This window comes from Caenorhabditis briggsae, assembly GCF_000004555.2.
Source record: "Caenorhabditis briggsae complete genome, chrX, whole genome shotgun sequence".
In the NCBI taxonomy this organism is placed as follows: Eukaryota; Metazoa; Nematoda; class Chromadorea; order Rhabditida; family Rhabditidae; genus Caenorhabditis; species Caenorhabditis briggsae.
In genome coordinates, this window is record NC_013491.2 from 6,339,941 (window position 1) to 6,355,758 (window position 15,818).

General features: G+C 37.8%; 2 protein-coding genes across 2 annotated transcripts; both read left to right on the plus strand.

Annotated features, from left to right (window-relative positions):
* Positions 1-2,251: 2,251 nt before the first annotated feature.
* On the plus strand, positions 2,252-3,807 carry CBG04517 (the record flags this gene model as incomplete). The annotated part of the gene is made up of 5 exons (XM_002644101.1): positions 2,252-2,408; positions 2,464-2,516; positions 2,567-2,715; positions 3,531-3,654; positions 3,703-3,807. 5 exons carry the CDS (start codon positions 2,252-2,254, stop codon positions 3,805-3,807), a joined length of 588 nt encoding a protein of 195 aa, XP_002644147.1.
* A 4,019-nt stretch (positions 3,808-7,826) lies between these two features.
* Positions 7,827-15,350, plus strand: CBG04516 (the record flags this gene model as incomplete). The annotated part of the gene is made up of 16 exons (XM_045239271.1): positions 7,827-7,974; positions 8,482-8,641; positions 8,787-8,883; positions 9,425-9,710; positions 9,775-9,905; positions 9,953-10,123; positions 10,168-10,305; positions 10,349-10,447; positions 11,678-11,813; positions 11,865-11,927; positions 12,153-12,278; positions 12,326-12,498; positions 12,544-12,660; positions 14,114-14,207; positions 14,946-15,064; positions 15,270-15,350. The coding sequence occupies 16 exons, from the start codon at positions 7,827-7,829 to the stop codon at positions 15,348-15,350; spliced, it is 2,139 nt and encodes a 712-aa protein (XP_045092687.1).
* Between the last annotated feature and the right edge of the window lie 468 nt (positions 15,351-15,818).

Here is a 15,818-nt window from a genome sequence, read left to right on the forward strand (position 1 = left end):
CTAAAAATCAATTTTATTAACATTTATCACTTTTCAAAAACAGTATCTGTCGTCAAATTTGATGCATTCGCTTCCGCAACCTCCGTCACAAATCATAAATGTGCTGGCAACTGCGACGGCCAGTCATGGGTTGTAAACGTTCGTATTTTTTCTATTTATTTTTTGTTCAATGTTACATTTGCTCCCTTAAGACCCATTTCTCCTTTTTTCGTAGTAATCCTAGTTGATGGAAATATATAGATATTTTCTTTTCTTTTCTGTTAGTTTTGGCTGTTTTCTAGAAATTTGTATCTTTTCAGACACATGAAGACGTATAGAGTGATTAAATGCGAAAAACAACACACTTTGCTCCTTCATATTTTCCTTGAATTCCGAGTAAAATTTCTTTTGAAAAAAAAAGGAAATTCTCCATGAAATTTTGTAAGATCGAAAATTCAATTTCCCTCCTTCTCCATCTCACATTGGTTATAAAAAAACCAATTTCCGGAGAATACAAATCTCGAGATTGGTTTTGATTTTTCTACCCGCCCCCTTCCTACCACGCCATATTGGATTCTAGAGCCTCTTGAGCCGTCAATTGCTCTTTTTTGCTGCTAGAAGAAAAATAATCGTACAACTCAAACCATTCAAGACAAAATTTCTGATAACTAGCTTCAATTTTCTTTTTTTTTCTTCGGCCCTAACTTTTCACATGATTTGGAAAATTTATGCAAGTGATGCAAATGTCCGCGTCCTCTTCATCCCGATGCTATTCTTCTTTTCTCCCATCCTTCTCCGTTTATTTTGATGATGTTCCTCTCCTCTCCCGCCTCCACATCCCCTACTTTTCTACATGCTTTGGCATGTCATCCATTTTCGGGCTGCTCCTCAACCCGGGGCAAAGGGGCCGAAGACGACTACTACTTCTAATGCACAGACAACGACAGAAATGCCACTCTCCAAGGGCACGACGACGGAAGGAAGGAAAGAAGAACATGTAGTGGTTGTGGGGTGCGGGAGAGAAGGCACAAATTATTGATCCCGTTGGGAGGTCCCGTTGGCCTCCCGGGTGGCCTGTCGTCATATGACCCGTTGACTTTCTATTCTCGCCCTTCGAACTGTCTCTCTCCTTCTGTTGACACATTGTTTGTAGTTGGTGAATGAATTTGTGTGTGTTTTTGCGGCCACTGCTAAAATGACGTTTCTTTTTTTTTTGTTTCGTAATCGCTTTTTCCCAAGTTGTGCCCAGAAAAATTAATCAGCTGCCCATGTCCATTTTTAATCAACCCTTTCTCCCCTCTAACTCTTTTAAGATTAGATTTTCTTTTTTTTTGCAAAACCTCTTCGATGCCTTTTGTTTCTTCTTCTCTACCTGCTACCTATCTTATCTCACAAGGAAACAACAAAAAACATGCTACCTTTGCTATCTATCTTCTCTCATTCATTTTTTTTTCTTCATTCTCTTTTATGTTCGGCGTCTTCTTCTTCGTCTAACTCCTTCATTTTATTCCAAGTTACAGAAACAAAAACCCTTTCAAATCTTCTTCACTCGACCGAAAAAATGACCGATGCTTATCAACAATCGGGTAGGTTCTTGAAGGTTTTGTGAGTTTTCTAGAAGTAGTAGCTTTCTGTTAAAGGTCTATAGTACCGTTTTGGTTTCCCATCCTGTTTCTTTGTGGCTCCATCATAAAACTGCTCATCCATCAAAAAGAAGCATCTCATGGCCATTTTTAATTCCTCGAAGCTACTACCCAAAGAAACTATTGAGAGATGAACTAATAAGATTTGACTAGTGGGCAGTGTGTCCGATGGGGGGGCAAAGTGGACTAGACACAATGTGTAACAGCGAGAGAATGCGAATTGAATAGGGAACAGCAATGAGAAGGAGGAGGCAGATATTGATCGGTCGTTTATTTGAGAGCGTCCTGCCCAACCATACACGTATATCGGCGGTGTGTGTGTGTGAGTGTTAGTGAGTGTTTTCCGTCTCTCCACACTCTCTAACCGCTCTTACCTTCTGTACGGTTTTGGTTATGACCACAATGGTGTGTTGTATTCTTATTTCTTCTACTTCTCTTTCTTTCGTTATGCCTAGAACACAAATTTCCCAATATTTCCAGAATTTCAAAATTTTATAGGTGTTTGATTAGTGACTCAGACCGATTTCCTTTTATTGTTTTGTTCTTCCAGCGTAGTCGTATTATTTTTCGTTTGTTTCCGTTTCATTGTCTCTGAAAAAATCTAGTAGTGAATCATTCTTCTAGACAAAATGCCAAAGGGAAACAAGAAAACTAATGAGAAAAAAGAGGATCTTGAGAAATTTGCGAAAGAGTTGCAAGGGAGTGATTCGGACGAGGACGCTGTTGTCATTGAGCAGCCGACCGTCGTTGAGCCTAACCCGCCACGTAGTGAGAACTCTAACAAGAGTAAGATTAGATGCCACTTTTAAATTTAAAATTATTCTAATATTGGGTCTTTCAGAAATTGAGCTCACTCAAGCCGAAAAGGATTTGCTTCGCACAGAACTTGAGAAGGTCGTTTATTCAATTGAAACAAAAATTGATAAATCTAATCTTTTTTTCAGACCGAGGAGGAGATCGGAACACTGAAGCAGGTGCTGTCGGCTAGACAGAAGCATGCTGCGGATCTCAAGCGTAAGCTTGGACTCACGCCACTCACCGAGCTCTCACAAGACTTGAACCGCAGTTTGAAGACAGTCACCGAGACTGAAGCGTGAGTTTTCAGTTTGGGATTGATAAAAATGGCTGGGGGCCTACTCAAAAATCATAACTGCGTGTTATGACAGTGCTAAGCCGGCTGTGGGCTGTGCCGTGGATCGGTTACCGTCGATCTTCTCAGAACTAAGCTCTGTCACAATGGACCTTCTAGGACCTCTAGGCCGTCTAATCCTAGCAGAATCCCAGAAGTAACCGAACTAAAAAGCCGCGGCCCTGGCTTTGACAGCCTTGGCTTGAGTAGCCGATTCATTATACAGTCTTGTGGTTTCTAACCAATTGGCTAATCTCTGGGGGATTAGAAAAAAAAATCATCGGCTACTGTAAAAACATGCTGGCCGGGTTTTTGAAGGACTAGATGGCCAGGACAACATGGTCTTGCTATTGCGGCATTTAAAATGAATTTCATGGGGAAATCTCTTAAAGAAATTTCCTGGAAGCAGTATCCAAAGCTGCCAATGTTTTTCAAATTGCCAGACACACCAATCTACAGTATTACTTTTACTGTTAAAAACAAAAATTCATGTCGATTTACGACCGGTCTCGAAGTAAAAATAGTCTGATGCCGTAATAGGGTGTGTTCGGAAGTCTAGAAAGCTCTGGACAGCGTTTTCCAAGAAATTTCACCAAGAAATTTACTTTGAAAGCTGTATATATTTGAGCTATAGTTGAAATAGGTTGCTGTTATGTTTCTGTAGGCTTCAATATGCTCTGATCCTAATTTTTAAGAAAAAAAAGTTCGTATTGAAAATGCTCTACCAGAACACCACGTCAAAGCAATTCAAAATCTTCCTAACCCACCCCTTTTTTCAGATTCCAAAAGACTGCTGAGGTCGCGGCCGCTACTTCGGACACCGTCAAGGAGAAGTGGAACGACATGAGAAACTCGTCGCTCTTCAAGTCGTTCGAGTCGAAACTCGGAACTGCTTACAACTCGGCAAGTGACGATTTCTAGAATTTTCTTAACAAAAATCTAAAATTGCAGGCTAAAATGGCTGCCTCCACATCGATCGATCACTTGGCAGGAGCTGCTCGTGCGCCAAGCCAAAGCGGAACTCCAGTCGCCGAGGAAGCCAAACCAATCTCCTAATTCACTCATCCGATATTTTCCGTGAAACATTGTCATTAACTACTGGGATCGTTCTATTCTAATCGTTTCTTTCCAAACTCGTCTGTCTCTCTGTCTGTCTTATCTGAATATCGCCACTTTGTGACTTTTCTTTTGCTGCTGATAGTATTCTCTCTATTAATTTCTATTGCATCAGCGTGTGGCAAAATATATCCAAAAACCTATTTATTTTCCAACTCCTCCCAAACTTCTTCTCTTCTGGCATACTTTTTTCTTGTGGTTATTTCTTGCTGAATATAAAATGTCAAATAAACTGGAACATTCATTATTTTGAAAGACAAGGAGACAAATTTCGAAAACTTCAGTGTTTCCAAGATCGGAGGCAGGAGATTTTTTGGAGTTTTTTCTTGCAGTTACGGGATGCATTCTCGTGACAGTGTACAATTTTAGTGCCGTGGTGATTTTTCATATTCAGTCACTCGGCTGTCTCAGCTTGCGCCACCGTAGCTTAACTGCTAGCGGCGCGGTACCTCACAATGATGGGTCCACAAATTCGACTCCGCGAGAGGCAAATATTAACGAAATTTCAAGAAATTTCTCAGAATGTCCTCCCATCTCAAGACGTCGGCGGATAAGTGAAATTTCAATGATCCGACAGGAATGTTCCAGAGAAAAAAGGAAATAATATTGTGTGGTTCATAAAAGATGGTCAAAATTGTTTTGCCAGGCAGATAGGATTGCAAAACAATTCAGTAATTCTTGAATTGGGTAGATCTTTTGATCTAGATCAATGTGTCACCACGAAAAGTTTCCACCGGAAATTGTTTTTATTTCAGAATGATTTCATTTTGTTTGGTGCAGATTCTGCAGATTAAACTGAAATATTATAATTTCACTATTAGACAGATACAAAGAAATTGGAGGCGTGGATGAGAAACGCCGGGGACCGTGGCCGAAGATCCCGCAATGACTTTTCAAAACATTTCATTTTTCAGGATTTTTTTCTTGTTCTCTTTTACTTTTTGTTTTTTGCTATTTTCTCACAGAAAAATTGCAAAAAAATGTTTTTAAAGTTGATGAAATTGATAAAAAATTGAAAATTTTTGGACAGTAATAGATTGACTGGACACGCACGAAAATCGAGAAAAAAATTTTTTAAAATCAAAATATTAAAATGTTTTCGTAGTTGTTGTTGTGGGATCTTTGGTTACGATCACCGGAGTTGCTCGTCCACAGCTCCAAGTGTCTTGTAACCGCACTATAGATTTTTGTTATTTTTTATACATTTGTAAATCCAGGAAAAAACTGAAAATTGAAAAAAAAAGTTTGAATTTGTTTCACCAGATTAACGATTCTTTCTTCCCAATTACTAGTCTCAAAATATTCTGAATTTAATTCGCTGGTGTCAGAACACATTTTCACCTTCTGACTCTGGAATTAATCACACTTTTTTTCAAGTATAAACATCTTAACTTGCAAACAGAACCACTATAGCTCTATCTGTGAAGGTATCCAAGCGTACATCCTAATCGAATATCCGATTGACGCGCTGCCGTTTCAACTCCAGAACAAGCATTTATGTATAAGACAGGTTGTTGGTGCTCGTGATGCTAAGAAGCGTAAGTGTTGATTTTTGGTCACAAGATTTTATCATGAAATTTGATCAGAAGCATGTCATAATGATTTTATGCTTGGTTAAGTGTTGTTTTTCTTTGTTTTTCTTTTTTTTGAGAAACGGGGCTTACTAACTTCGAAAGAATTTCAGAACGTTTTTAAGTATAATAATGTTTCATAGATGACTCACGCCCAGGTTACTGATTAAAACCCTGCTGATTGCTTCTTCATCTGAAAGAGACTTGAAAGCGACTTGAAAACTACAATCACTTCTTTCTAATCCGTTGTTATTCGTTTTGTCGTACCGCATTTCTTACACAATCGTACAGCTATTGTTCTCACTTTTAACCTTTTTTTGGTTTTTGTAATCCTTAGAAAAGGGGGAAAAATAAAACAATTGATACAAAGAGATGAGTAGGAATGTTGAAATCCTATTTTTCAATTTTTTAGCGTTTTTCTCTTTTTGCTTCCCTTGGTTACCTCGGCAACCTTTTCTCACACCTCTCTTTCAACACAAACCCTCAAAATATCAAATTTTTTGCTATGCTCGTTTTCACTCGTTTTGGCAGTTCCACATTCCGCTAACAAATTATAATCTCCATGTCGGGCGGTGAGTAGCGGGGGCTGTGAGACGGGGAAAGGGAAGGTAGTTGCCATGTGATGGAGCAAAACTTGGAGGCTTCGTCGTCGAAGAAGTTATGCATCAAGTATTTAGTAGTGCATAGACTAGTAGATAAGCTATAGGAGGAAAAGATAAACGCGGGGATGATGACAGGAAGCCAAGATGTTATTAACCAACACACTCACTTCTTCTAAATCCCCCTTCCATTCTATTTGTATCTTTCTCCATCTCGCATGCATTACGGATTTTTGAAAGGAGACCGGGGGCTCAGGATGTGTGTCGTAGTCGTCTTGTGATTAGAAAAATTCCCCGCTTGCATCATCAGTGTTGCTTCTTTACATAAAATTTATTTATTTTACAATTTTGCAGGTTCCAAGAACAGCCCGGACTGTTCGATAAGCTGTCAAAGTGAAGGGACACGTGCCACCAAAGCGTGCGTTCGGGGACCACGACTCCATGCACAAACCCTCGGCTGCTAGGCAGTATTTGCAGCAGAAAAAAATACCGCAGCTTTTCGAGGTTAGTTTTAACTTACCTTTATGCCTTAGTAGCATCAACCGAGAAAATATTCCTACCACTTGTGATTAATCATAAACTGCTTAAAAGATTTCAAAAAGTTACAATGTATCTTTACCACTGGAAGTCGTTTGAGAACTTGAACTCGTGAGCAAAATACTAGGGATGCCGCGTAAGCTATCCCGGTGAAGTTTTTAGAGAGTGTGGTTTTACAATTATACTTCCACGAATTTTAAATAATATGCAAAACCCAAAAATTCAGACAAAAATGTTACAACATTTCTAAGCAACTGAAGAGTGAGTATGATGGAGCAGTAATGTTATATGGTAGTTTCGCCACAATGTGTCTACAGAGTAATTTGGTTCTTTCAGCCGGTTTATTTCGGTTCATGTAAAACATATAAGAAAGTGATCAACTGACCGAATATTTTACAGTTTATAATAAACATTTGGTTGGTTGATCACTTTTTGATATTTCTCACAGGGGATGAGATGTATGGGTTCAAAGTTGACTGTTTGGAGGGAATCTATTGCATTCACAATAAAATCACAATAATGTTTGAATTTATCTCTTTTTGATTCTGTTTACAAAACGAAATTTTCTAAAATTGAATATCTAAAATAAGGTTTACATTTTTATCTAAAATATCAAAACTTGAAATTAGGAGGCATCATAGAAAATTTTTTTTATAAACACTGATCCAAATCAGATGCCTTAGGCACTCTGATAGAATGCCTCTCAAACCGTCAACTTTTAGGCGCATTATCTCAGTTCCTGTGAAAGATATAAGAAAGTGTTCAACTGACAAAAAATTTTTGAGATTATAATAAACATTTTGTTGGTTGGCCACTTTTTGATATTTCTCACAGGAAATGGGATGTATGGGCTCAAAATTGATGCTTTGGGGGGCATTCTATAAGAGTGTTCACGGTAGACGATTTTACACATTCAATAGATCTCCCCGTAATTCAGAAAATGGAAGTATGAGTCAAAGATTTGTTTCTGGAAAGACGTAGAGTTGAATTTATGGTTGAACTTTTTCATTAATTAATTTGAAACCACTATCATTAAATGTTTACTGCGTTCAAATTAGACACCAACCTATAATTGCATTCTGAACTCAATCATCTAAATTTCTATAAAGGATAACAAAAATCTGTAAACTATCAACATTTCGGTAATATTGTGGCAAACATTTTACCAGTTGACCACATTTCAACATCTCCTATGGAAATCAATATAATTGATCTCGAAGTGCAGATATTGTTTATTCAATCAGTTCACGATATGTCAATGATTTTACAGGGCCTGATGACTGGCCTAATCTACACAAGACCCGATGACGCTGTAAAATTTCTCGAGGACTGCATAGTAAAGATACGCACAACACCTGGCATCGAAATGCGTTGGGACATGTTCCTGGGACCCGAAGCAGGTGAGATTGAGTTGTTTTTGTTATTGAGAAAGCATTGTTTTTAGAATTTATCTTACATAATTCTTATGATATTCTGAATTCATCTGTTTTGAGCTGAATACGTTTTTTATTCTCTAAAATTCTCTCATGAATTATTTTCAAACTTCTAGGTACTTTTTCGAATAATTTATGACAATTGGAAGTTTAACGTAACATTTTGAATTCTCTTGGTACATACTTAGAAAGTCAGAATGAATAACTTTGAAAAAAGAACACAAAAACACGAAAAGCAGTGAAAAGAGCACAACACCCATAGTTGGGCTCTCTTCTCTACACTCCGCTACGTGCTCTCGTCCATAAAAAGCGCTCGGGACCTCTTACGTCTACGCAATTATCCCTCTTTTTCTTGCTAGTCGTCGTCGCCAGGTTATTTTCCCACTAGGTTCACCTTTTTTGTGTGTGCTTCGCATTCACTACGTATTTTTTTTAGTTTGTTGTTCTATTTTTTTTATATTTCGAACTGTTCAGGAACCACCACAAAAAACTATCCACCTGGTTCTCCATATCTTGACGAAAAACCCACACCACCTGTACCCAAGAAACGGACGCCAAAAAGTCAAGAACCACGACCGGCAACAGCTGAAACTACTCAAGCCGAAGTAATAACTAACGCCATAGAGGAGCAGGGGTGAGTCGTATGCTGAGTTTTCTTAGAATGCCGTATATGAATCATAGCTGTCAGCTTTTTTTTCAATCAGTCTTGATTTTCTTGCAAAAAACCTTGCTGAACTGAAAATTGGAAATTTTGTTTTTCAATTTTTTGGAAAATTCAGAGAAGAAGTCAGCGACATCATCTCAAGAGAACCGTCTAGAACCAACACAGTTGAGCATCGAACTCCAGAGCCGAGGGTGCATTCAGAGGAAGACATGGTAAGTTATTTCAGAAGTTTTCGAACTCAGAGTGGTTGAAAATGTGGTAAATGGCAAACACATTTTTCTTCTCAAAAGTACATGCAATACCAGTTTGAAAAAATATGCAACAAAAACATTTTTCAGTTGATTTTTGGCCATTATGACCATTTTCAGGAGGTTGGAGCTTGGTCTGTCAAGTTTCCGATTCCTTAAAAAACTTTGGAGGATGTGAAACAGACCTAGATCAAAAACGTTGCATTCACAGAATTTTCTGAAAATTCCTAGTTTTTCAGCAATTTGCCCTTGAAACATGCGAGCAAACGCTGTTTTCCAAAATTTAACAAATATCTGAAAAACTACGATTTTCCAAAAAATCGTGTAAATTTAAAGTTTTTAATCTAGATCTATTCTACATCCTCCAAAATTTTCAAAGTGATCCAAAACGTGACAGCCGAACTCCAGACTCCTGAAAATTGTCAAAATAGCCAAAAATCAACTGTAAATTATGTTTTTATATATCTTATTGCCCGGTCCTGTACACATTTTAAATTTTTTCCAGGTTATCCATCGTGTCCCATCTGTCACACGTGCTGCTGAAGTTGCCAAGATCCCTGATGTCCCAATAATCCTTTTCATGGGTACTATCAATATCCCTTTTCATGCCTATTCCCATTTTTCAGGAGGTCCCGGTGGTGGAAAAACCAGGCATGCTGCCCGTGTAGCCGACTCATTGGCTGACAGCGGTTTGGTGCACATATGCATGCCGGATGTCATTCGAACGGCACTCGGAAAGTATAAAGATAAGTATCAGGAATGGAAGGATGCTAACGATCTTTATATGAGAGGTACGCCATTTTTTACTTAAAGTTCCTAGTTTTTCAGAAAATTCCTAGTTTTTCTCTTTTTTAGGTGAGCTGATTCCAAATGAGTTGGCATTGAATCTTCTGAAAGCAGAGATGGGACGATTCCCAGATGCGCTTGGTTTCTTCCTGGAGGGTTATCCAAGAGAAGCACGACAAGTGGAAGATTTTGAGAGACAGGTAATTTGATCTCTGGGTTTTTTCCAATTTGCAAAAAATTCTTCCAGGTGAAGTCTGTTAACATGGCATTGATACTAGACTATGACGAGCGAACACTTCGTGATCATATGGAAAGGCGGGGGCTTGGCATGGAAATTATTGATCAGAAGATAAAGGAATTCAAGCAGAAAACGCTGCCGTCCGCAAAGTACTTTGATGATCAGAAGTTGCTTCACTTGGTAAACCTGCACTATTTCACCCTATTTGTAACTTTCAAGTTCAGATTCCGGGTGAGAAAGACGATCAAGTGATTTACGAGAAAATGAGGGGATTGGTGCTCAAAGCTATGGAGACCGGAGTTCCAGTACTGGCGGCTCTTCCGCCGATGGGTGCCGACAGAAGTCACCTCATTTCACCCCAGGTATCTTGAATGGAAGGCGCTCTGTGTTTATCTATGACTTCAGGCTGCTGAGCCAGTTGTGCCGTCCCCAATTATGGCAGAGTCAGAACTGGCCAATATGTCGCTGGACACAAATGTGGTCAACCACGAGAGCATCAATCATGTAAGTGGAAACTTTTGTCTTTTAGAAGCCGTCCCAAACTATCAACTTTGATCTTATTTATCTCAGTTCCTCTCAACGGTATAAACAAGTTGTCAACAGATGAATTGTTTATTATAACATCACAAACAGTTTATCAGTTGACACATTATTTCATTTTCCACTGAATTCGCGATAAATTTTTTGAATTAAAGTGACATCTGTGACGATAAAATCACCGATAAATCCGAAAATTTGAAAATCCGGGTTTTCTGTACCAGTTTTCAGAATCCAGTTTTCGGAATCAGTTTTTTAAAAGACATAATGGACTCTTCAGATAGATTAGGGTTAATGATATCAAGTGTTTTATGATCACACAATTAGGAATTTCCGTATTTCCCCCTTGGCTTAAAATACTTGGCTCAAAATGGAGAATTCTTTCAAACAATTTTTGCTCACCAGTCTGATCTTCAAATCATATGAGTTTCTCTAATTGGAGATTGAAAAAGCAAGAACGTCCAACGCAGACACTTCCAGCGAATTAATTTGAGTTTTACTCATACATGAGTGATTTTTGTAATTTTTAAGTTTTTTGACGTCGCGAAAATTTGTAGATTCTCAAATTTTGATAAATTATTTTGCGATTTGGTGTTTTCAAGATACAACACGTATGAAAAACACAATGGTGTCAAATTCCAAACTGGGAAATAAGCTTTCGAAACATTCAGGTCGACATTCGAAAAAAAAACCAAAAATTAACAAAAATCCGTGATGTGTAATTTTACTAACCAGACAAAGCGTATGAGCTTGTTCCCTATCGACTGGGCTGCTCCTTTAATTTTTGATTTCGAACGACAATACTGATTTGGCGTTGTTGCCGGAAACAGTATCCGAATAAATTTCTTGATTTTGTAAAAATTCCAAGTTTACTATGGTTATTACTCTACTATAAATTTATTCTATGCGTAAACTTTGAGCTCAATCATCTCAGTTTCTTCAGAATATATTTCTTCAAAAAATAAATTTTTGCTATTGATAAAATTTGACTGATTTTGTGAAAAGCAATTCATCAGCTGATACATTTTATATATTTTTGGAAGGAACCGAGATACTTGAGCCTAACGTGCAAGTATATGGTACACTTCTATTAGAGCCTTTACAGTATTTTAATTTTATTCTAGTTTACACTTTTTCTGGTGAGCACAAATTTCATGACCCGGAGTACCGAAACATCAAACAACTTCCGACTTTCAGGACTTGTCGACGTCAGCGATTCGAGAACCACGGTCTGTTGCACAACCACCTCCACACTCATCCGGGTCGGGTGCGCCAAACGGAGACGTAGAGCCACATGCCCCTGACACACCTGCTGTTCAGACGCCCGACGAGAGTGAGAAGAGCTGACTTCCGGTGAAAAGAGCCTAACCTATGTGTTTTTTAGGTAGAGCCACTTCCACTGCCAGATCAAGAGAGTCGGCAAGGAAAGAAATCACTGCCACACCAGGTTTGGAAATAGAAAATAGTGTGAACCTTCCGCCAAAATTAGATTTTAAAAAACTAACCACATTTAGACAGACGCGCTGCTCCAACTATTACAGTACCTCAATTGAATCTACCGCGAGAGAATGGTATAATCGAGTGACCAGATTTTTTTAGAATCCTCAATTTGCATGAGTGTGCTCTTGACCAAAAAATGCGCCAAAAAATCCAAAAAAAGAGAAAGTTTCAGATCGAACTCCAACTGGAGAGTCTGCAAAAAATCATAGCTCAAATGGCACATTGGATACTGCTTCTGTCGCCGAATTGGGAGAGCCAGTTGGTCTTCCAAATAACGCTCCTGTCATTTTAGTATTGGGTACTATAGCTTATTTCAGGGGAAAATTATATAAAAAATTTGTTTAGGTGCTCCTGGCTCGCAAAAGAATGATATCAGTCGACGGATTGCTCAGAAATATGATGGTTTCACTATGCTCTCAATGGGTGAAATCTTGAGGAAGAAAATCAACAACGAGAAAAATGATGAAATGTGGGAGAAGGTGGCAACGAAGATGAACAAAGGAGATGCCATTCCTACGGTAACTTTCCTAGCGATCTTTTGAAAGAAATTGTGAACTCTTTAGAAACTCTGCCGACAAGTGTTGTACGAAGAGCTCCATTCAAGAGGGTCATCCAACTGGGGTTATGTGATTGAAGGATATCCAAAGTCACCGGATCAGCTTGTGGATTTAGAACATGCGGTATTTCAGTGTTGATTTTTTATATTTGAAAAATTATTCACAGTACCGAATACGAAGTATAGGTCAATGAGATACACAAAAACATATTTTTCAATTAATTTGAGCCATTTGAATAATTGTCATGAATTTGAAGCTAAATTGTCTAGTTTCCAATTTTTTTTGAACACTTTCGAAAGTGTATAACAGATTTCAAATGAGAATTTTGCATTCACACAATTTATGAAGATTTTTTAAATAGTTTTTAGCGATCTGCCGATTTCTGAAAGTCATATTTTTGACCGTGTTTTTATTAAAATATATTTTTGTATATCTCATTGAGTGTTTTTTTGAGCATTTTGACCATTTTCAGGAGTCTGGGGCTCGGCTGACAAGATTCCGATCAGTTTTAAAAATTTTAGAGGGTGTAAAACAAACCTAGATTGAAAACTTTAAATTTACACAATTTTTTGAAAAATCGTAGTTTTTCAGACATTTGGTAAATTTTGGAAAACAGCGTTTGTTCGCATGTTTCAAGTACTAAAACGGGCCAAACAGAGGCGAATTTCTTTAAAGGGCCCGCGAAGGTCTGCCAAAGACCCGGATGACAAGTATAAAAAAATGGACAATTTTTCTGCCAAGTAAAAAATTTTCAAAGTAAGAGTGTTCATAAAAAATTGTTTTTTTCACAAAAAAGCATACTTGTAAAATTCCGGGCCTGAGGAAATTTTCAAGGCCCGGGCCCGGCCCGGAAGGCCCGGTATCAAAAATTATGTATTTTTGAGCCAAATGTTGAGCTCTCAATATAATTTTCTCCATTTTTTTTGTTATTTTGGATTGTTTGTCTGTTTTCTCTAAAAAGATCGAAAAAAATGTTTTTGATCGAAAAAAAATCACATAAGGGCCCCCTTATGTGTTTTTTGAAATTTTCAAAACTTATGCAATGACAGGCCCGCCGGGCCTCCGAAATTCGGAAAAAAGCCCGGCCCGGCCCGTTACCAGTATGCAAAAAAGTTTGAAAAAAAAGGTCTGAAATTAAAAAAAAATGTTTCGAATTTGGAGAACCTGGGCCCGCCGGGCCCGCCGGGCCCTAATTTTGCAAGTACGCTGAAAACGTGAAAAAGAGTTCTTTCAAAAAACTGCTGATATCCGAAAAACTAGGAAATTTCAAAAAGTTCTAGCAATGCAAAATTTTCCGTCTAGGTCTGTCATACCCACCAAATTTTTCAAAGTGATCGAACACTTGACAGCCGAGCTCCAAACTCCTGAAAATGATCAAAATAGCCGAAAATTGACTAAAAAGTACGTTTTTGTATATTTTATCAACCGGTACTGTACATTTCAGTTGTCATTGAATTTCGCATTCAAAAAACATAGTCAAACGATTAGATGAGAATTTCATCCATAGACCATGTTGCACTTTCAACTGATTATCTGACAAACATAAATATTCAGACAAAACCAATTTATATTTCAGCTTCAACGAACTGATTTGGCCATCCTCATTGACTGCACTGAACAATTTTGCGTTGAAGTCATCAACCGTAGAGGCCAAGAGAACAAACGATCAGGTATATCTGATTTTCACGATTCCAGTAAAATATAATCATGGCTAGACTGCAACAGTTATTTTGAAACTACCGTATGTTAGTCATATAACCGTAAAACATGTATTAGAAGGGCCGGCCCTTCTATTTTTCCAAGGTACCTACGTGGGCCTTTCTATTTCATGGGTTCTTCGATTAGAGGGGGCCCTTCCATTTTTCCGGTCATTCTCCCTAAAATTTTTCATTGAAAATTCGACAAATTTACGTTCAAAGTTCATTAAAATCTACCGATTTCAACAAAACTGAGCAAGTTTTTTATTTAAATAGTCTTTAAGCAAAAAATAGTCTTTAAGCAAAAAATAGTCTTTAAGCAAATTTTTATTAAATTGTGGAATTTCGGAATGTTTTCATTGAAAATGTACGGAAATTTTTACATTCAAGACACATTTTGAAGGGGATAATTTTTACATAGAGCGCTCCTATTACGACGGAAGCCTTTCTATCACATTGGCCCTTTTATTTTTACAAACCTCTCTCGGAGGGCCTTTCTATTTGAGGTGCCCTTCTATCAAATGGGCACTATTAATACAAGTTTGAAGGTAGTCATATATTGTACGAAAATCTTGTTTTCGAAATCAACACGTTAGAAAAATTTTGAATGAAAATGACCATACCAAGCTCCCGACAATTTTTGATTTGTTTTTTGACAGTTTTGATTCCGAAGAAATCCAATTTTCACAAGATATCTCTAATTTCTTCCAGATGATGACCCAGAAGCGGTTCGTGCAAGAATGGAGTATTTCAAAAAGAACACGCTCCCAATGCTCAAAACGCTGGATGACAAGGGCAAATTGCGAGTGGTGAGACATACGCATGTGACGGTATGCACACTTCTTTGTACTATTCATAATCTAAATTCAACTTTTTCCTGCGGCAGATTTAGATTCTCGCATGATTTTGCAAGAAATTCAATGTTTACTGAAATGTTGCATGAGCGCTCTCTTAACACACGCATCTTGAAAACTTGTACCACTCATTTAATTTTCTAACATTAAATTCTTTCATATATCTAATTTAAAAATTAAGGTGGATGGAGACGCTGATCCGGATACTGTATTCAAGGAGGTAGTTCAAGTCATCGATCGGTCTTTGTTCATTGAAGGTTGATTTTTTCTCCATCTTTTTTCATTCGAATTACTGTTCAGACGACGGCGACGGAACCAGCCTTGGTGATTCGAAAAAAGGAACTCTCAACTCTTCATTAAACTCGTCGCATTAGAATTTGAAATATATTTCTTTCAATTTCTTTACTTCCGTTTCGAATGCTCGTCTATAGGGTAGTCGTAATGATTCGAAATTTTTCATTGTGGTTCTTTCATCTTTTCCAGTTAAATTAATTTTTCCAAGCACAATAAATGAATTCATGCCTAGTTTTTCTTGAGACATCAGGGTGTAAAATACACAATCTTACAATTTTCAATTTCTGCACAATAAGGAAGTTACAGAATCTGACAAGACAGCGTTATTTGAAGATCTTGTGGCAAAATTGCTAAAAAATCATGTTCGGAATGTTTCAAACAACCTTTGTACAAGTTTCTAGCTACTTATATCATTAGAACATTATCTCGTTTCAAA